At 47.3% G+C, this 22,075-nt stretch overlaps 2 protein-coding genes across 2 annotated transcripts; both read left to right on the top strand.

Moving 5' to 3' along the window:
- The first annotated feature begins 1,483 nt into the window (after positions 1-1,483).
- Positions 1,484-2,512, top strand: LOC101943942 (olfactory receptor 52R1-like). Its single transcript, XM_005315253.2, has one exon. The coding sequence runs from the start codon at positions 1,484-1,486 to the stop codon at positions 2,510-2,512; it is 1,029 nt and encodes a 342-aa protein (XP_005315310.2).
- Positions 2,513-13,902: 11,390 nt separating this feature from the next.
- On the top strand, positions 13,903-14,931 carry LOC101934597 (olfactory receptor 52R1-like). The gene has a single exon (XM_005314680.2). It carries the CDS (start codon positions 13,903-13,905, stop codon positions 14,929-14,931), a length of 1,029 nt encoding a protein of 342 aa, XP_005314737.2.
- The last annotated feature ends 7,144 nt before the right edge of the window (positions 14,932-22,075 follow it).

The raw sequence follows: 22,075 nt of genomic DNA, 5'->3' as shown, positions 1-22,075 counted from the left end.
TTGTTTTCTAACCTTCTCAGATACTTTTATTTTGAAATTTCCCTTTCTTTTTAATAGTTTGTGTAACAGAGACCACTGTATTTGTCTCCTTTTTGAGATAGGAGGGGGCTCTGCTTTTGCCTTTTGTGAATTAGTTCCAAATGAAATTTGTGGTTCATCAATCTCTCCGTAATTCTGGTGTTTGTAACTCTAAGATTCTACTGTAGGTGCTGTTTAACACCCTGCTTGACTACTCATGGCTTGGAAAGTGTTTTATCACCTGAGGTGATATGAGTACATGACACTGCTTCTTTCCAAATGCAGAACAAAACTATTTCTTGAACACATTTGCCTTTTCTGAAACATGAAAAACTTTCCTTTACCCTTCTAGGAACTCACTTATATATTTTTTTAGGATTTATTATTTTCTTAATATATTTAATAACCTCCTTTTTGTGATCCTTAACCCTGCCAAGCATGGATTTTTTCGTTGATATATTTAACTTCTCTGATCAATTTTCAAAACCTCCAATTTGTATTCCTTGGTATCTATTTTTCCTTTCTCCCATATGTTGCTTTCCCCTGCCTAATTGCTGCCTTCACTTTGCCACTGAAGTGGGTTTTTTAGACAAAGTTGTCCACTTACTTGACTGTGGAATAATGACTTCTTAAGCTATCTAAAACTCTTGTTCAGGAACTCCCAATTGTCAATCCCATTTTTCTGTCCACATTTTCCTCCCAATATTTTTTTTTAATTATTTGCCACAGTGTTGGGAATTAGACCTTTTGAAGCATTTAGTGTCTATAGATATTACTGGTTGGGAATTCTTCTCTGTTTCTCTATTTCAATGTAATGTAATCAGTTCTGTTCTTTATTTTCCTTTCTTCCATCATATGCCTACTTTTTCGTCTCGTTTCTAAATAGTCCCAGATTTTTCAGTTACTTTGCATATGGCAGCCTCCCCCATTCTCACAGCCTGTCTCAGAATTCACCCTTTTATCTGCTATATCCTTTACTGAAACTGGGTGACTAAAATTGAGTGTGTGTCCACAGCAGGTTATTCTCCAACCATTTCCTTATGCATCCGAACATTGTCTTTGTTTTGGCCACTGCTGCGAATGAGCTGGTGTTTCCATAGAGTTGCTATCAGGGATGACAAGGTCTTTTCCCTGAGGTGTATTTCCTGCTAGTGCTATTAATGTTTCCCACACCACGATGTATGCAAATTATTGACACAGGGAGCCCCATTGGTATTAGTATGGTCAGTTGTTTATAATTCATTTCTCTAAATAATAAAATGTTATTTTTCAATGTGTGAAGAGGCATCAATCTGCTTCACCCATGAGAATGGCCTCCAGTAACGCATGAACTGTCTCTTCATCCAGGCATTTGCACCGCAACCATCACCTTAGACCCTGGGAATATACAGAAAGTCGGGGGAACATACAGTACAAGTAGGAGACATCGTTCTGCCTCGGAGTTGGACAACTTCTCTCCTGCTTCATGTCAAATTCCAACTCAACCGAATTCGCCAACCCCTCCACCTTCATCCTGCTCGGGATTCCTGGCCTTGAGGTGGCCCATGTCTGGATCTCCATTTCCTTCTGTGCCATGTACATCACAGTCATCTTGGGGAACTTCACCGTCCTCTTCATCGTGAAGAGGGAGCCAAGTCTCCATGAGCCCATGTACTATTTCCTCTGCATGCTGGCCGTCACTGACCTGGTCCTGTCCACGTCCACCATGCCCAAAATGCTGAGCATCTTCTGGTTCAATTCCAGGGAGATCGATTTCAGTGCCTGCCTCACCCAGCTGTACTTTGTTCACTGCTTCTCAGCGATAGAGTCTGGAATCTTTGTGGCCATGGCTGTGGATCGCTACGTGGCCATCTGTTATCCCCTGAGACATTCCACCATCCTGACAAACCGCATGGTGGCCAAGATTGGCCTGGTTGTGGTGCTGCGTGGCAGCACGCTAGCACTGCCCTATCCCTTCCTGGTGAGGCGCTGGCCATATTGCAGAACCAACGTCATCCCCCATACGCACTGTGAGCACATGGCTGTGGTGAAGCTGGCCTGTGCGGACATCCACATCAGTAGTTACTATGGCCTATTTGTGCTATTATGTAGGATTGGTCTGGATGTATTTTTTATCGCCCTGTCCTATACCCAGATCCTCAGGGCCATCTTCAGCCTCCCCACAAAGGACGCCCGGCTCAAGACTTTTGGGACCTGCGGCTCCCACCTCTGTGTCATCTTAGCCTTTTACATCCCTACTCTCTTCTATTCTCTCACATCCCGATTTGGACACAATTTGCCCATACATTTCCACGTTTTTATTGCCAACGTGTACCTGCTGGTGCCCCCCATGCTAAACCCCATCATCTATGGGGTGAGGACCAAACAGATCCGGGACAGGCTGCTCCGGATCTTTACTCATAAAGGGACTACAGTTTTCTCCTGGTGCTCTAGGTCTGAGACCAAGCTCCATGCAGACCTGGCTGGTCACATGGTGCTGGGCCCTCTTCCCTGAATCACTTACTGGACAGTCAAAGAGAGGGGTTTTTTGTACAGAAAGAGAGCTTTTAAGTGATTATAGGTGAAAGGAAACAGATCTAAGTAGATTACCATGAAAAATAAAACAAAACCACAATCTGAGCTTAATGTGCTAGTTAGTGTTTGAATCAAGCAGTGTCTCACCCAGTTAGGTCATACAAGCAGGTTATCTTTTTTAGGCAGGCTTACATCTTCCCTGCCTGGGACCAGCATTTGCCCCCCAGTTCTGTCTTTTTCCTCTGGTACTTTCAGGTGTGTAGTTATAGGGAGAATGACAACTCTGTCACCATGTGATCTCTCCCTTTTAGATCTTCTTCCAAATTGCCGGAAAACCCTTTTGCTACGACCTGGGACAAACAGTTCCCATAGTGCAGTGCAGCATGTAACTCTGCAGCCCTAATTAGCGTCTTTTGGTGACACCATGCTAGAAATAGTAAACTTCTGTACCGGTGCCCCCTTTCACACAGCAAGCCTCTGAGTGCAACCCCCTTATAAACTAAAAAAACTTTTAAATATATTTACCAGTATAAATGCTTGGGACAAAGTGGGATTTGGGGCGGAGGCTGACAGCCCAGGACCCCCCATGTAATAACTTTGTGACCCTCCTCAGGAGTCCCAACCCCCAGTTTGAGTACCCCTGATGTAGTGCCATTTCTGGGGTAATTCTTGTGCTTGTGTGCATTTCCTCAGTAAGCCATTAACAGCATTTGGCCTATTTTTTGTTGTACCTGAAGGCTGCTTGTGGGTGTTCTCAATTTCACAATATATTTTAGTAGCACATACATAACTATATGTCATAACTTCATAGACAATGACAGGACATACAACTTAACAGGATATTAATGTAAAAACAGATTAAGACTTTTAGAATGAAACCCCACAAGGCATCCTTTGTACACAACATACCATCATTTTAAGACAGTGGTGAATATGGGGGTGCCAGGATGTCACAATCCCCACCTCCGTCCCCTCCCAGCTGGGCTCCCTCTGCTCCAGGACTGGAATGGGAGCCGTTGCAGCCTGACAAGGAGCCTACGGTGAGTTCAGCCAAGACACAGCACTGGGGCCAACAAGCCAATCTGGAGTGGTGAGGGAAGCCAGGAAGCCGAATAAAAGCAGCTGAGGGTTGGGAGCAGGGTTCTGAGGCAGATGAGTGAGATTGTGCATCATACATCTTGTGGACCCTAAAGCTCAGCTACAAAGTCCTGAAGCAAGAGACCATTGTGTGGCTTATTTCCTTAACTTTCAGCTCCCTTTTGTTCTTCCCACCTGGGAACTTGTAGCCCTTTGCCCTGAGACTGGCCCTGGATGCAGGATAGGGATCAGATTTGAAGCTAGGAGGACAACAGCTGAGACAGGAGGAAGGATCAGCCCCTCTGTTAGCTGGGAAGGCGGGATACTGGGCAGAGGCCAGCGTGGCTGTGATAGCTCACAGGGAGGGAGATAAACGGCACATCTACCATTAGCTGGCTATTCTTATAGAGGTATAAAATCTCTACACGACACCTTATCTGGAACTACAGGGCACCCATTGCCCAGGTGCTGAAGCTGAACAGTGAAGCTTGTTACGATACAGATATGCAGGCCGTCTGAAAGGCCTATGCTTTAAGAATGTAGGTGTATGTTTATCACTTAGCTAGTTATAGAGGTAGAAAAGAAAGAATCTGTGTAAGGTCCATCTCTCCCTGTGACGGTCTGAGGCCCTGCTCTTAGGATAAGGCCTTTGGCCAAGCAGCAGAGGCAGCCATGAGCTGGGAAGCGAACGGTCACATCCTCACCTCCCAAACGAGTAAGGCTCTGGGGCTGTTAGGAAGGCAATCGATCTATCACCTCCAGAGAGCCTAGAACATGTAAAAGGAAATTTCGTTTGATAGTTTTCGGTCTGGTAAGAACTCACTTATCAATAGACACAGCTGGAAAACCCTTATGTCTGTCTAGATGTAGTTGTGAAAATCTCACTTCTATATTGTTTTGTAATTATAGCTCCCACTTTGCTATTGTTTATTTGCATGGGCTCTGTCTGGTTCTGTGATTGTTTCTGGCTGCTGTATAATTCATTTTGCTGGGTGTAAACTAATGAAGGTGGTGGGATATAATTTGTTAGAGAATCATGTTACAATATGTTAGGATTGGTTAGGTACATTTCTGTAAAATGATTGGTTAAGGTATAGCTGAGAATATTGCTATATAAATTAGGGGCAAACAGGAAGTAAGTTGGGATTTGAAAATAAGGAAAAAGGAACTTGGATTTAAGCTTGCTGGAAGTTCACCGCAATAAACACTGAACTGTTTGCACCTTTGGACTTTGGGTATTTCTGCTCTCTGTTCACTCCTCCTCGTCATCCTCGTCCTGCATGGCATCATCGATGGCATCATTCATCATCTCCTCCTTCATGTCCATGCTCTCCAACTGCTTCTCAAACTCCATCATGATCTTCTGGATGTGGGGCAGCTTCAGCTGGAGGGGGAGGGGAATATACAGTCACTGCCTTGGGGAAATCGAGTGCACTGGCCCTACAGGGCCCCATGATGGGAGAGGCCAGGCTGGAGTAGCCGTAGCTCCCCCATGGGCAGCACTCCTGCCCCACTGCCCAGTCCGGCTGGCAGAAGCCCACATATCTGTCTGTTCATATTGGCCATGGCCTTGGTGACACCCTTCATACCTTGTTTCAGTGTGACTGGTGAGGACGTGACCGTACACTTTCCAGATTATGGTTGCCCCTGCAGTTTAGCTAAAGGTTTTAGCTTAAGAACAAGGCCTTAGACTGTCATAGTGAGAGAAGGTCTATAAACAGGCATACTGTGATTTTGATTCTTGTTTTATACCTCTATAACTAGCTAAGTGATAAGAATACACCTAAATTCTTAAATGATAGGCCTTTGCAGACAGGCCTGAATATCTATATATATAAGTCAACAGTGTGCCCTTGTTGCCAAGAAGGCTAACAGCATTTTGGGCTGTATAAGTAGGGGCATTGCCAGCAGATCGAGGGACATGATCATTCCCCTTTATTCGGCATTGGTGAGGCTCATCTGGAGTAGTGTGTCCAGTTTTGGACCTCACACTACAAGAAGGATGTGGAAACATTCAAAAGAGTCCAGCGAAGGGCAAGAAAAATGATTAGGGGGCTGGAAAGTATATGATTTATGAGGAGAGGCTGAGGTATCTGGGATTATTTAGTCTGCAGAAGAGAAGAATGAGTGGGGATTTGATAGCTGCTTTTAACTACCTAAAAGGGGGTTCCAAAGAGGATGGATCTAGACTGATCACAATGGTAGCAGATGACGGAACAAGGAGTAATGGTCTCAAGTTGCAGTGGGGGAGGTTTAGGTTGAATATTAGGAAAATCTTTTTCACTAGGAGTGTGATGAAGCACTGGAATGGGTTACCTAGGGAGGCGGTGGAAGTTTTTAAGGCTGAGCTTGACAAAGCCCAGGCTGGGATGATTTAGTTGAGATTGGTCCTGCTTTGAGCAGGGGTTGAACTAGATGACCTCCTGAGGTCCCTTCCAACCTTGAGATTCTATGATTCTATGAAACATGAAGTATAAAGGGCGAGTCCTAGGGCTCAGTTGGGCTGCAGCTGCAAAAAGAGAAAGACACTTCCCTGCTCACTCCTGAGCTGGCAGACTGCAGTGGATCTCCACTGAGTTGAGTCCTAGCCAGAGTCCTGGATCCACCAGTGGCCCAAGGCACCAAGGAGCCTCTGGAATTGTCTCTGGCCTTCTGCACAGACAAACTGGAGGACCTCTTATGGATCCAGGTACCTCACAAGGATAGAGAAGGAAGTAGCCCAGGAGCAGCCGAACCTAATCTGGCGGCATGGCAGACAGAGACCACAATTGTGTGTTTTGACTGGATTCCACGTTGACCCAGGGGCTGAATTCTCTGCCACTATTAGGGCCCTGAGCTGAGACTTTTTCCAGCATGTAATGGGAGTGCAGACTCACCACCACGGCGTCTCCTGCTGGTCACTCTGAGAATTAGCTCAGTCGAGCTGTGGAGCGCCCTCTGCAGGTGATATCTCATCTGCCATTGCTCTGCTGTCTCCACCGTCTCTGGACCCACATCACTCTCTGGACCACGGCATCCTCTTTAGGACACAGCCCTCCAGCCGTGCCCCAACTCCATTCTCTCCCCTTCCGAGGATATCAGCAGTCCTCAATTCAGCACTGTGCTGCAGTGGCAAGCTGCAGTCCTTTATCTGACCACTCCCTCCAGCATCCAGTGTGGGGGGGGAGGGGGGGAGGGGAGGGAACCCGGGCCTGCCCACTTCTCTGGGCCCCAGCTAATCGACCTTTGAGTGGCAGCCATTTTCTGCCTTCTTCCACTCAGGTCTACTGCCTGCCTTCCCTGGGCCACTTCCCCGTAGCCCTTGCACCCACTCAGCCCTTGTGTCAGGGTCAGCAGTCAGGGTCAGCCAGCAGTCCCACTGCCCTTCTACCCTGCCCAGCACTGCTCTGTCCAGGGTGCTGTAGAAAGTCAGTTCCTCTCCTAGGAGCCAGTCCCCCTCCCTTGCTGGTCAGGGAGAGACTGATCTATCCTCTGGTCAGCAGCCTTTTTCTAGGGCAAGTCCGGCCCTGATTGGCTTCCCACAGGCCCTTTCTAATTGGCTGCTGCTCTGCACGGCCTCTCTGGCCCATTTTAACCCTTTCCTTTCCAGGATGGGGCAGCCGCACCACTACACTGACCCACACTGCGTAAGGGCTTTGGGCTAATGATTCTTTTCTGCCCTGCTCTGATGCAGTCTAAAGACCTGAACTCACTATCATTTTGCCTGGACCACTGGCCAGAGCCCCAGGCTGTGGGGTACACAGCTAACTCCTAACTGTGGGTGACACCCGGCAACACACTGAAGTGGAGTGGCCTCCCACTGATCTGGGGGGGAGGGACCACCGTTAATCCACCCTGAGGAATCTTAGTATGGGTGATGGTATCAGTAATGACAGGTTTCAGAGTATCAGTAATGTGGAATCTGTAAAAAAAAATCATCAGAGGAAGTCCATGAAAGCTTATGTTCTAATAGATTTATTAGTCTTTAAGGTGCCACAGACATCCTTGATTGTTTTTGATAAAAAAACAGAAAGATATCATGGGAAAATCTTCTCTAAAAACAGAAGAGTCACTTCAGTCCCTGGAAAAATCATGGAGCAAGTCCTCAAAGAATCCATTTTGAAGCACTTGGAGAAGAGGATGATCTGGAACAGTAAACATGGGTTCACCAAGTGCAAGTCATGCCTGACCAACCTGATTGCCTTCCATGATGAGATCTCTGCCTCTGTGGATATAGGGAAAGCAGTGGACTTGATATACCTTGATTTTAGCAAAGCTTTTGATATGGTCTTCCATTGTATTCTTTCCAGCAAGTTATAAAATATGGATTGCATGAATGGACTAAAGGTGGATAGAAAGCTGGCTAGATCATTGGCCTCAAAGGGTAGTGATCAACAGCTGGATGTTTAGTTGTCAGCTGGTATCAAGCGGAGTGCCCCAGGGATCAGTCCTGGACCTGATTTTTTTCAATATCTTCATTCATGATCTGGATGATGGGATGGATTGCACCCTCAGAAGTTTGCAGATAGCACTAAGAGGGTGGGAGAGGTAGATACGCTGAAGGGTAGGGATAGGTCCAGAGTGACCTAGAGAAAGTGAAGGATTAGGCCAAAAGAAACCTGATGAGGTTCAACAAGGACAAGTGCAGAGTCTTGCACTTAGGATGGAATAATTCCATGCACAGCTACAAGATAGGGACCGACTGGCTAAGTGGCAGTTCTGCAGAAAACTGGGGATTACAGTGGACAAAAAGTTGGATATGAGTCAACAGTGTACCCTTGTTGCCAAGAAGGGTAATGTCTGATTGGGCTTCATAGGGAGGAGCATTGCCAGCAGATCGATTGAAGTGATTATTTCCCTCTATTTGGGACTGGTGAGGCCACATCTGAAGTATTGCATCCAGTTTTCTCCCCATCTCCTGTCTCCTGGAGAAAGGATGTGGACAAATTGAAGAGAGTCCAGCGAAGGGCAATGAAAATGATTAGGGAGTTTTGGCACATGTCTTACGAGGAGAGGCTGAGAGAACTGGGGTTATTTAGTCTGTAGAAGAGAAGAGTGAGGGGGGATTTGATAGCAACCTTCAACTACTTGAAAGGGGGTTCCAAAGAGGATAGAGCTCGGCTTTTCTCAGTGCTGGCCGAAACAGAACAAGGAGCAGTGGTCTCAAGTTGCAGTGGGGGAGGTCTAGGTTGGATATTAGGAAACACTATTTCACTAGGAGGGTGGTGAAGCACTGGAATGGCTTACCTAGGGAGGGGAATCTCCGTAAGTGCAAGATCAGCAGGGGGAGGGAAACAGGGTAGCTGTCGTGGGGCCTGGCAATTTAAAAGGGCTCATGGCTCTCAACCCTCGCTACTGTGGCAGCATCCATAGCCCCAGGCCATTTAAATCAGCACCACAGCCACAAGTGATGCAGGCTGGGCAGTGCTGAAAGGCTGGATGAGGAAGGCTTGCGCCCCAGCTCCAGTCCTTCTGCCCTTTCCGGGGGCCTGGAGACCTGCCCCCATACCAGTAAGATTTTTAATTTAATTTCACCGCTGTCCCCCAAAGCAACCCCAGTGACTGTGATGTGTTGGCAAGTTTCTGAGTGGGAGATGATGTGGAGTCTCGGAGTTCACAGCTCACATGAGAGGGATCTCACAACCTCCAGCTACTTCTGGAAACCTCAGATTCACCTTGAGAAGATGGTGCAGGATCAGCCTCCCTCTTCCTGCCTTCCCTCAGCATTCCACCCAACGAACAGTCCCTGCCAGAACGGGAGTCCATTTCCCTCTTGATGTGACAGAGAGACCGTGATTATGGCAGGGAAGTCAGGACTCCTGGGTTCTGTCCGTCATCCTGCCATCAATCTCTGTGTGGCCTTGGCCAATTTATGTCTCACAGTGTCTCAGTTTACCTATCTGAATAACGGGGATACGTTCGTAGAGCCTTTCCTTTGTTAGGTGTTTTGTAGAGCCGTCAAAGAAAGGTGCTGCACAGGATGATGATAGTTACTGATGAGAATTTCTGATCTCTGATCTGTTAGCAACAGCCCCGTGTGTTAGCAGAAAGTGTTTGTGTCTCCCCTCAGTCATCTCCAGATCTGTTTCTCTACTATCTACCCATCCCTCCTGGCAATTTACAGGGTATCAGGACATAGGCATTATCCCTAATTTTCTTCCTAATTAATTATAGTTTTTAAATAGACACCAATACAGGGAGCAGCCAATTCCCCTAAGACTCTGCACTGAGTCCAAGAGTTCTTATCTCCCTTAGGGAAGATCCTTAATTGCTGTTTACTCCGAAAGCCGGATACATAACACAGAAGTGCAGACCGGCTTTTCTCCAGCCTGTTTACATTAACGTGCCGCTTCTCTGCTAGGGGCTGAGTGAGCCCCATTGGGATTGCACAGAGCTATGTTATAAACGGTGCACACTCGTGTGACAGGTTTCAGAGTAGGATGTTGCTGCAGATGCTGGGGTGAGAGAGGAGTGGGACTCGGCTACCTGAGGGGGATTCCCAGGGAAGACACTTCCAACTCAGAATTCACATGTACCATCTCTTGCTGGGGCACTCACCTGCTCGACAAACCCAGTGCAACGTGGGCGTCATGGGATACAGTGTAAGTAGGCGGTCCTTTCCGCTCTGCACAACCCTTAATAGCCAATAGCATTGGCCAAAATGTCCTTCTTTTCTTTGCATCCCTGTCCATTTGCAGAAGTACAATACAAGGTGAAATTCTGAGGCCATGGCCCATAGTTCGTTCAGACCCCACTATGGCAAAACTCCCCTGGAAAAGAACTGAGTAAAGACCTGGGAAGCCAGGCCATTAAATTTCATCCAGTTACCCCTGTATTGAGCCCCTTCACTTGTGTGTCACCAAAGCCTGGTTCACACCAGGATTTTACATTGAAGAATCATAGAGACACTGCGTGAGAAGGTACCACAAGGGTCAGCTAGTCTGACCCCCTGCCAAGATGCAGGAAGTATTCAGTCTACACCATCAGAGGCAGATGACTGTCCCTCCTCCTTTTGAATACATCCAGCAAAGGAGCTTCCGTAACCTTCCGACTCGTCTGTTCCATTCTCCTCCTGTTGTTACAGTTAGGAGGTTTTTCCTGAAATTTAATCTAAATCTGCTACGCGGTAGTTTGACCCATTGCCTCTGGTCCTGCTCTCTGCGGCAAGAGAGAGCAACTTTCCTCCACTTTTTTAAGGCAGCCTTTCAAGTATCTGAAGACCGCTGTCATGTCCCGCCTTCAATCTTCTCTTTTCCAAACTAAACACACCTGGTTCCTTTAGCTTGTTCATACGGCTTGCATTCCATTTCTTGGAATATCTTTGTGCCTTCCTTCTGGATCCTTTCCAGGTTCCCTACACCCTTCTATACAGTGGTGATCAAAATTGGACACAGTACTGCAATTGAGGTCTAACCAGCACCAGGTAGAGCAGTGCTATCACCTACTGTTATTTGCATGCTAAGCCTCTGCTAATATAACTTAACCTTGCTCTTTTTTTTTTGAAACAGCAAAAAAAAAAAAAAAAAAATATCCACACCCCTAAGAGATGAAGCTATATCAACCTAACCTGTTATAGACAGCATGAGGTCAAGGGAGGAACTCTTCCACTGAACGAGCTATCACCTCTTGGGGAGGTGGATTGACACTGACAAGACAACCCCTGCTGTCAGTGTAAGTAGTGTCTACACTGAAGCAGTAAGACAGAGCCTTTGTAGCATTTTAAGTGTAGACAAACCCTCAAGCAGATCTTCCAGGTAAGCATCCAGTCTGGGTCGGCAGACTCTTTGCAGTGTTCTCCAGTGGTTAATCTCCCTCAGTGCTAAACATTTGGCCCTTATTTCCAACTGGAATTTATCTGACTTCAGCTTCCAGCCACTGGGCCTTGCTCTGCCTTTCTCCGCAATATTAAAGAGCCCAATACTTCTATATAAGATAAATACATCAATTACTTTAAGTGTCTCTCTATCCGGCATTTTCTCCCACCTGTTCAATTTTTCAACATCCCTTTTGAAAGGAGGAACCCAGAACTGGACACAGTCGGTTACACCAATGCCATGTGCAGAGGTAAAATCCTTCCCCTGCTTCAACTCACCACTCCCCTGTTTATGCATCCGAGGATTGCATCAGCCCTTTTGGCCACAGCATCACACTGGGAACTCACAATAAGTTGGGTGTCCACAGTGACCCCTAAATCCATTTCAGGGTCCCTGCCTTCCATAATACAGTGCCCTTGTCTGAGGATCAGGCCGGCATTCCCTGTTCCAAGATGATAACTTTGCATTTGAGTGTATTAAAACATTTGATTTTGCATAGGCCCAGCTCACCAAATGCTCCATACCAACTGGTATGCCTGCCCCGGCCTCCTCATTATAACCACTCTGCAAATCTTTGGGTCGTTCACAAATTTTATCTGCAGTGATTTTCTATTTCCTTCCAGATCATTGATGAAAATATTGAATAGCATCAGGCCTAGAACTGATCTCTGCAGAACCCCCACTAGAAACACCCCCATTCCCTGACAATGGTCAATTCACAACTGGTTTCTGAGATCTGTCAGTTAGCTGGTTTTTATCCCATTTTACGTGTTCTCTACTGATATTGTACAGTGTTTCTTTGTTTATCTGAATAGTTTCCCCTACTAAATCTAATGTCTTAGAGAAATTAAGGTTCAGTGCATCTGTGCAATTCCCTTCATCAACCAAACATGTACTCTCATTAAATGAAGATTATTGGGATTATTTGACAAGACAAGTTTTCCATAAACCATGTTGTTGACTGGCATTAATTATAATCCTAGATGGTTTTTTTTCAATGATCCCATACCAGCTTTTCCATTGTTTTCTAACCTTCTCAGATATTTGTATTTTGAAATTTCCCTTTTTTAAAATAGTTTAATATTTAACAGAGGCCTGCCCTGTATTTGCCTCCTTTTTGAGATGGGAGGGGGCTCTACTTTTGCCTATTGCGTACGGCTTCCGAATGAAATTTGTGGTTCATCAATCTCTCCGTAATTCTGGTGTTTGTAACTCTAAGATTCTACTGTAGGTGCTGTTTAACATCCTGCTTGACTACTCATGGCTTGGAAAGTGTTTTATCACCTGAGGTGGTATGAGTACATCACACTGCTTCTTTCCAAATGCAGAACAAAACTATTTCTTGAATACATCTGCCTTTTCTGGAATATACAAAAGTTTCCTTTATCCTTCTAAGAACTCACTTAAATATTTTCTAGGATTTCTTATTTTCTTAATATACTTAATAAAGTCCTTTTTGTGATCCTTAACTCTGCCAAGCATGGATTTTTCTTTGATATCTTTAACTTCCCTGGTCAATTTTCAAAACTTCCAATTTGTATTCCTTGGTATCTATTTTTTTTTCTCCCATGTGTTATATGTTGCTGTCCCCTGCCTAATTGCTGCCTTCACTTTGACACTAAAGTGGGTTTTTAGCCAAAGTTGTCCACCTTCTTTTTAAGCTATCTAAAACTCTTGTTCAAGAACTTCCAATTTTCATTCCCATTTTTCCATCCCACTTTTCCTCCCAATCATTTTTTCTGATAATTTGCCTCAGCTTTGGGGGATTAGTCCTTTTGAAACACTAAGTGTCTATTGATATTACTGGTTGGGGACTCTTCTCTGTTTCTCAATTTGAATGTAATATAATCAGCTCCATTCTTTTTTTCCCCTTTCCTCAATCATATGCTCCCTTGTTGTTCTCTTCTCTAAACAGTCCCAGACTTTTCAGTCACTCTGCACATGTCCGCCTCCCCCATTCTCAAACCCTGTCTAAGAATTCCTCTTTTTATCTGCTATATCCTTTACAGAAACTGGGTGACCAAAACTGAGTGTGTGTCCACAGCAGGTTATTCTCCAGTCCTTCCCTTATGCATCCGAACATTGCCTTTTTTGCCCAGTGCTTCGAATGAACTGCTGTTTCCATAGTGTTGCTATCAGTGACGACAAGGTCTTTCTCTGAGGTGTATTTCCAGCTAGTGCCCATTAATTTTTCCCACACCATGTTGTGTACAAATTATTGATGCAGGGAGTCCATTGGCATTAGTGGGGTCAGTTGTTGATAATTAATTTCTCTGAATAATGAAAATGTCACTTTTCAGTGTGTGGAGAGCCGTCAATCTGCTTCACCCATGAAAACAGCCTCCAGCAGCGCATGAAATGTCTGATATTCATATTGTCTCTTCATCCAGGCAGTTGTGCTGCAACCATCGCCCTAGGCATATACAGAAAGTCAGGGGAACATACAGTACAAGTAGGAGACACCATTCTGCCTCGAGTTGGACAACATCTCCACTACTCCATGTCAGATTCCAACACAACCGACTTCACTAACCCCTCCACCTTCATCCTGCTGGGCATTCCTGGCCTGGAGGCAGCCCATATCTGGATCTCTATCCCCTTCTGCGCCATGTACATCATAGTCATCTTGGGGAACTTTATTATCCTCTTCATCGTGAAGAGGGAGCCAAGCCTCCATGAGCCCATGTACTATTTCCTCTGTATGCTGGCCATCACCGACCTGGTCCTGTCCACGTCCACCGTGCCTAAAATACTGAGCATCTTCTGGTTCAATTCCAGGGAGATCGATTTCAGTGCCTGCCTCGCCCAGCTGTACTTCATTCACTGCTTCTCAGCGATCGAGTCTGGAATCTTTGTGGCCATGGCTGTGGATCGGTATGTGGCCATCTGCCATCCCCTGAGACATTCCACCATCCTGACAAATCGCATGGTGGTCAAGATTGGCCTGGCCGTGGTGGTGCGTGGAAGCATGCTAGCACTGCCCTATCCCTTCCTGGTGAGGCATTGGCCATATTGCAGAACCAACATCATCCCCCATACGCACTGTGAGCACATGTATGTGGTAAAGCTGGCCTGTGCCGACATCCGCGTCAGTAGTTACTATGGCCTATTTGTGCTAATATGTAGGATTGGACTGGATGTGTTTTTTATTGTTGTGTCCTATACCCAGATCCTCAGGGCTATCTTCAGCCTCCCCACAAAGGATGCCCGGCTGAAGACTTTTGGGACCTGCGGCTCCCACCTCTGTGTCATTTTAGCCTTTTACATCCCAACTCTCTTCTCTTCCCTCACATCCCGATTTGGGCACAATTTACCCCTTCATTTCCATGTTTTTATTGGCAACGTGTACCTCCTCGTGCCCCCCATGCTAAACCCCATCATCTACGGGGTGAGGACCAAACAGATCCGGGACAGGCTGCTCCAGCTCTTAACTCATAAAGGGACTAAAGTTTTCTCCTGGTGCTCTAGGTCTGAGACCAAGCTCCATGCAGACCTGGCTGGTCACATGGTGCTGGGCCGTCTTCCCTGAATCACTTACTGGAGAGTCAAAGAGACATTAAACCCTTTCCTGGCCTTACTGTGCTTTCTTAGCATGACATACTATGGAATTGGTTTATCTACAGCTCATTAACACATAGAGTTGCCACCTTTCTAATTGTAATTCTAATTGTAACTGGACACCTCTTACACCTGGAGACTGCCCCTTTTCCCACCTTTCCCCCCAAAATCCTCACCGCTGCTCCACATCTTCTGGCAAGGCTCCACCCACTTCTTGGCCTTTCCCCCCTAAGGCTCTGCCCCTGTTTCTCACTCCTCTCCATTCCCCCGTCACTCTCTGGATCATCTGTGTGATGGGTCCCTCCTGGGTTGCCACCTGATACTGAGATAGAGCTGACCCATCTGTCTCACCAATCTGGGTTCCCTCTTGCATTGTAATATTGTGACAAGCTGAACCCCTCCAAGCTTGCCTCTCATCAACAGCCATGGGCAGGGACCACCCCCAGATGTGTTCATGACTGCTGTGGCCAGCCACTCATGAAACCACAATACAGATGCTACAGCAACAAGACTCTCAGCTCCCCAGTCTAACACTCCAGGCCTCTACTGTCCTGCCCTAGTCAAAACCTTACCAGTATGAATTTATTACCCATCCGCCACTTCTACAAAGGAAAGTGGACATGCACCAACTCTTGTGCCTGAGCTGAGATTTTTCCCCTTTGCACTTCAAACAACAGATTATGTTAGGTAAAATATAAAATAGGTATTTTAGCTATGGAAAGAGAGCTTTTAAGTGATTATAGGTGAAAGGAAACAGATCCAAGTAGATTACCATAAGAAATAAAACAAAATCACGATCGAATCCTAATGGACTAGGGAGGATTGAATCAAGCAGTGTCCCGCCCAGTTAGCACAAGCAGATTAGCTTTTTCAAGCAGGCTTCCTTCTTTCCTGCCCGGGACCAGCATTTTCCCCCAGTTCTGTCTTTTCCCTCTGGTACGTCCAGGTGTGTTGTTATAGGGAGAATGACAACTCTGTCATCATGGTATTGCCCCTTTTATATCTTCTTTGAACTTGCTGGAAAGCCCTTTTGATGTGATCTGGGTCAAAGAGTTCCCATTGTGCAGTGCGATCTCAGAGAGGTTTCTATTGTGCGCAGGTCCTGGGGTAATCCTCGGGCTTGTGTGTATTGCCTCACTTCGCCGTGGACTGTCTTTGGCCTTTGTCTTGTTGTACCTGAAAGGTGGCTCGAGGGGTTCTCAACCTCACTCCATGTTTCAGAAGCACATGCAAAGCCAAACTCCTTAACTTCAAATAGAGTGACAGCACATGCAACTTAACAGGATATTAATGTTCAATAGATCACGACTTTTAGAATGATACCTCACAAGGCATCCTTTGTACACAACATACCATCATTATATGCCTGTGGAGAATATAGGGGTGCAGGGTGTCACGATCTCCACCTCGCTCTGCTCCGGGGCTGTGACGGGAGCTGCTGCAGCCTGACCAGGTGCCTGTGGTGTGTGCTGTGAGGATGCAGCGCTGGAGCTGACAGGCCAGTCAGGAGCGGAGACAGAATCCAGGAAGCTGTATAAAAGCAGCTGATTGTGAGCGGGTCGTGCGGCAGGCGGGCGAGATTGTGCATCATGCAGCTCGTGGGCCTTAAAGCTCAGCTACAAAGTCCTGAGGGCGGAGACCACTATGCAGCTTATTTCCTTCACATTCAGCTCCCTTTTGTTCCTCCCGGCTGGGGGCTTGGAGCAGGCAGGGTCCCTGCAATGGGAACAGACTGGGAGCCCTTTGCCCTGAGCCAGGCCTCGGGGGCAGGGCAAGGGATCTAGTTGAAGCGAGGAGGACAGCAGCTGAGAGAGGCGGAAGGACAAGCCCCTGTGTTAGCTGGGAAGGCGGGATGCTGGGCAGAGGCCGCAGTGGCTGCGGCAGCTGATGGGGAGGGAGATAAACGGAACATCTACCATTAGCCGGCTATTTATACACATAGACGGCACCTTATCTGAAACTACAGGACACCTATTGCCCAGGGGCTGAAGCTGGATAGTGAAGCGGAGTCTAACGTACACTCTGCATGATGCTTTTGACCAGTCCATCTAGAAGCTCTTTAGGTAGGCTGATGACATTGGTGTGGTGCTCTTCTCTGTCCAATGATGATAACAGTCAGCTGTGTGTGTGTTCCCTCTGTGTGCTGCCCTGGCTCTGCACAGACAGCTGGCGTAGCAGACCCCGAGAGAACCCCAATGACCACAGACTCTGATAAGGTACGAAGGCACCCGGCCAGGTTTATTGCCAAATGAAACACACGCCTAATTCCCTGGCTCAATGGCTGGTTCCTAAACGGGTGACTAACTTAAGGTAGCTGCCAGAGAAGCATCAAGAGGTCTTTTGTAAGGGTGAGGTGATCAATTTCGATGGCTGCGGCAAAGGTGCCCATGACAGGCCCAAGACAGCTGGTGAAGTTGCTTTCAGTACAACTAGAGACACAGCCAAAAATAGGAAAAGGGCTTATGATTGCAAGTCCAGTGGGGCTGTCATCAGACCTGGTGACCATGTACCAGTTCGTTGCTATAGATGTTGGAGACGCAATAAACTACAGGACAAGTGGGAGTCAAATCCCCACAATGTGGTCACTCACAACAATCCCAAACTGTCGGTTTACACTATCCAGCCTAACACATAGGGACCTGCTAAAACGCTGGACTTTTATTCCGACCAGGGCTCATAGGAGGCACAGAGCAGCATGTTCTGAGGAGACTGAAATCAAAGCAGGAAACGCAAACCCTGATCAACATTGACAGGTCCCTCAAATTGACCTGGTGCAACCCAGGAACAGGGGAATAGAAAATATGAGTAATGAACCACCAGATTTGAACGTCTCAGAGAACTACTAGTGGTGCGCTGCCTGTTACACTTAAAGATTATTTTGTGATTGGTTCTATGTAGTGCTTTAATGAATATTGTCGTGTATAGTATAAAGTAGTGGACATGGGATATTAAATATATTAAATGTCCTTTTATTAATTGTGGATGGTTTTATATAACATGATGCTGGTAAATCCTGTTAATATGGGGCCCTGCTGTGTTGGTGTGAACATTGTGGCTGTTTCAGAATTTTAGCCAGGGGGAATGTAAAGGGTCAGTTGGCGCCTCACAAAAACTTTGTGAGAGTTTTTGATTGGCCCTTTCCTAGTATGAAGGTTTGATGGGAAACCAGGCCCCTGAGACTGACAGGCTCCAGGGGCAATGGGGAAAGGCCAATGCTCCAAGTGAGGCTGATTGACAGGGCAGGCAGGCCAATGAGGGAGTCGGAGGCTGGGGCTGCCTGGGCCAGAGGGGCCGAGCTAAGGGGAGGGCAGGGGCCCAGGCTGAGCCGGGAGCAGAGCCGCAGCCAGAGCCAGAGGGGTCAGAGAAGCAGCCCAGGGAGCTGGAGGAAGAGCAGCATCAGGGCTGGGGCTGGAGATGGGGCTGGAGCAGTCTCGAGCTGGGTGCTCTGAGCAGCTGGGAGAGCGAGGGGGGCCCTGGGAAGACAGTCCAGCCCAGGAAGATGCCCTAGGCTAAGAGACCTTGCAGGCTACAGAGAAAGAGGAATCATAACCCCAATGGGGGAGCCGACACTGGGAGAAGGGCCCTGCCACCTAGATCCTGAGGCATGTGGCCACCACCAGAGTAAGTGTCCGACCTACATCATCCTTGCAGCACAGCCAGAGCCTGGGCAGGAGGCCTGGGAAATGTGAGGAGCAGACTGTGAATGGCCCTTACATTTCAGAGACGGCTGTTTGTGATGCTCCCTGCCATAGAGTGGAGTTATGTGCTCTCCTGTCCTTATACAGGATGGACAGGGGTGATGTCCCAAATTCTGTTTGCTAGAAGCTGTGAATGGGTGATGGAGGATGGATCACTTGATGATTAGCTGTTCTGTTCAATAGACTCCTTTTTCCAGCCCACCAAACAGGCCCATAGAGATATATGTCAGTGGGAGTAAGGTGCTTAAAGACCTTTGTGAACCATGAGAAAAAAAAACCCATTGAATGATCAATGAACTTTCCTGGCTTCTGCACTACCCCGGTGAAGTGGGCTGGCGAAAGGATCTGAGTCCTCACTCCCACTTCCTTTACCCAGAGGCCTCCCTGCCCTTGAGGTCTCCTCTTCCACTCTCCTGTCTGGCAGAGTCCTTGTAAACCCCGACAAGGCTGGGCCCAGGATTCCTGGGGGGCTTGACCCCCAACCCTGCTGTGGTCACCCAGGACAGGGGCTAGGGTGTCCCCACTCCGGGGTACTCTCTCTGCACTGGGCACCTCCCTGACCCACTGATCATTTCATACAATTTAAAGCAAATACAAGTTGTTTAATTAACAATTAATTTTAAAAAAGAATAAGGAAAAATGGGAAAGGTTAAAGGAAAACACATCACCCTGCTCTGTGGCCGGGAACATCACAAACAGTGTCTGGAACATCAGGGCAGTTCAGTCTGTTCCTTGTAGGTCCCAGGCTCCTTCTCAGGCCCTGGCTGTGCTGCAGAGACGCTGCGGGTCGGACACTTGCTCTGGCGGTGGCCACACGCTCTCAGGCTCTAGGTGGCAGGAGCCTTTTTCCCAGCGTCGCCCCCGCCCGGTCGGGGTTATGATCCCCCTCCAAGTCTGGCCTGCAAGGCCTCTTGGTGGAGGCGTCTCCCTGTGCTGAGCCCACTGCCCAGGGTCCCCCTCCTCTCCTCAGCTGCTCCCCGCACCCGGCTCCGGACGGCTCCAGCCCCAGCTCCAGCCCCAGCCCCAGCCCCGGCTCCACTCGGCCTCAGCTCTGCTGCTGCTGCTCTGCCTCCAGCTCCCTGGGCTGCTTCTGTGGCCCCTCTGGCTCTGGTTGCTGCAGCTCTGCCCCCGGGACAGCTCTGCTCTCTCTGGGCTGCGCTCTGGCTTTGGGGCTGCAGCTCTGCTCCCAGCAGCTTAGCTCGGGCCCCTGCTCTCTCCTTAGCTCCGCCCCACTCTGTCTGACCCAGGCCATTCCAGCTCACACCTGGCCTCCTGATTCTCTGCCTGCCCTGTCAATCAGGCTGATCTGGAGCATTGGCCTCTCCCCATTGTTCCTGGGGACTGTCAGTCTCAGGCTCCTGATTTGCCGTCGACCCTTCCCCTTTTAGTGCTGGGAGCTAGCAACCAAAACACCCCCACTGAGTGTTAGTAAGGGGGCAACAGTCCCCTTACACTCGGATACAGTGCATCCGGCCCCATGGACTTGTGCTCATGAAAGGTGTGTATGAAATGTTATTGTTTGCTGAATATGATTATCCTATTTGTACACCTGTATCATGTTTGTGTCTGAATATTGAGTGTGTACCTGTATTTCAGATGTGTTTGCTCCTGTGATAAACAGCAACAAGGTCTTTAGACAGCACATCTTAGCACTTAACTCACAATGTTAAAGTGTTAAGACAACACCTAACTCACAATGGACCATAGAAGAGGCTCATCCTGTGTTTTCCCACAAACTGGGCTGAGGGTTTTGTTTCAAACAATGGGTTTCCCTCCACATGGCAAACACTATATAAGGCCCTGGAAACATTTTCATAAGCTCTTTCCTGCTTTAACCTCTGGACTATGGACATATACTGGGGGAGCATTCTAACTAATGAGCTGCCAGTATTAAGTGGGGTGTCCCAGGTGTCTGTCCTGGGGCCGGTTTTGTTCAACATCTTCATTAATGATCTGGATGATGAGATGGATTGCACCCTCAGCAAGTTCACGGATGATACGCTAGAGGGTAGGGATAGGGTCCAGAGTGACCTAGAGAAATTGGAGCATTGGGACCTAGGAAATCTGATGAGGTTCAACAAGAACAAGTGAAAAATCCCATGCCCTGCTACAGGCTGGGGACCGACTGGCTAAGTACCAGTTTTGCAGAGAAGGACCTGGCTATTACAGTGGACAAGAAGCTGCATATGAGTCAACAGTGTGCCCTTATTGCGAGAAGGCTAACCCCATATTGGTATTGGGCTGCATTAGAAGGAGCACTGCCAGAAGAACAAGGGAAGCATCATTCCCCTCCATTTGGCACTGGTGAGAGCACATCTGGAGTATTGTTCCCAGTTTTGGGCCCCCCCCACTACAGAAAAGTTGTGGACAGATCGGTGAGTCCAGCAGAGGGCAACAGAAATGATTAGGGGGCTGTCCAGTCTAGATCTGTAGACATGGGGTTTTGGAGAATCAACCACTACCCTTCAGAATGTGTTCCAACATTTAATCACCTTCAATACTAAACATTTGGCCCTTATTTCTAGGTGGAATTTATCTGGCTTCAGCTTCCAGTCATTGGGCTAATCTTTGCCTTTCTCCACTGGATTACAGAGCCCATTATTTCCCATTGTTTTCTCCCCATGAAAGTCTCTGCTGGATTGTCTTTTTGATAAGATAAATAGTTGAAGCTCTTTAAGTCTCTCTTAGAGGGATGATGCCCAGGACAGAATGGCTGGTTTAGCATCTGTGCACCCAGACACCCAACCTGTAACTGATGCTTTGAGAGGGAACTGTGTAAATAACCGGAGTGAAGGAATCACTCAACTGATCTTCAGGGATAGAGAGGGGGTGATGGAAGGCATCTCCATCCAGGTCCTGATTTTCCAGGACTTTGTTCATGACATCCATGACATTATTGATGTAAACCGTGACCATATAGATCATTGTTGCAATCAGGCTCCTATGGTTGCACCAGATCTTGTACACAGGAGGCCAAGTGGGGTTTCTATGGGAAGGTTGTAGTTTGCTGATTGTGATTATGCTGTCTGTATAAAAACAACAAGGAGTCTGGTGGCACCTTAAAGACTAACATATTTATTTGGGCATAAGCTTTCATGGGTAAAAATCTCACTTCTTCAGATGCATAGAGTGAAATTTACAGATTTAAGTATTATATACTGACACATGGAGAGATGGGATGTGTGTATCATTTTTGTATTCAACGTTATAAATATTGGCTATGTTCTTGTTTGATTCTAAGTAGCCTCAGTGAAGCATTTGGTGAGATTCTTGACAAAGGACTATTCTCAGGAACAGGATGTTAGTAATCATTAAAAAGGGGATAGAGAATAAGACTGAGAATATATTTTTGCTCTTATATAAATCGATGGTACGCCCACATCTCGAATACTGCATACAGATGTGGTCTCCTCATCT

The sequence above is a fragment of the Chrysemys picta genome, chromosome 1, assembly GCF_011386835.1.
Source record: "Chrysemys picta bellii isolate R12L10 chromosome 1, ASM1138683v2, whole genome shotgun sequence".
NCBI lineage: Eukaryota > Metazoa > Chordata > Testudines > Emydidae > Chrysemys > Chrysemys picta.
Note: the sequence above shows the minus strand (reverse complement) of the source record. Positions and strands in the feature narration are given on the sequence as shown.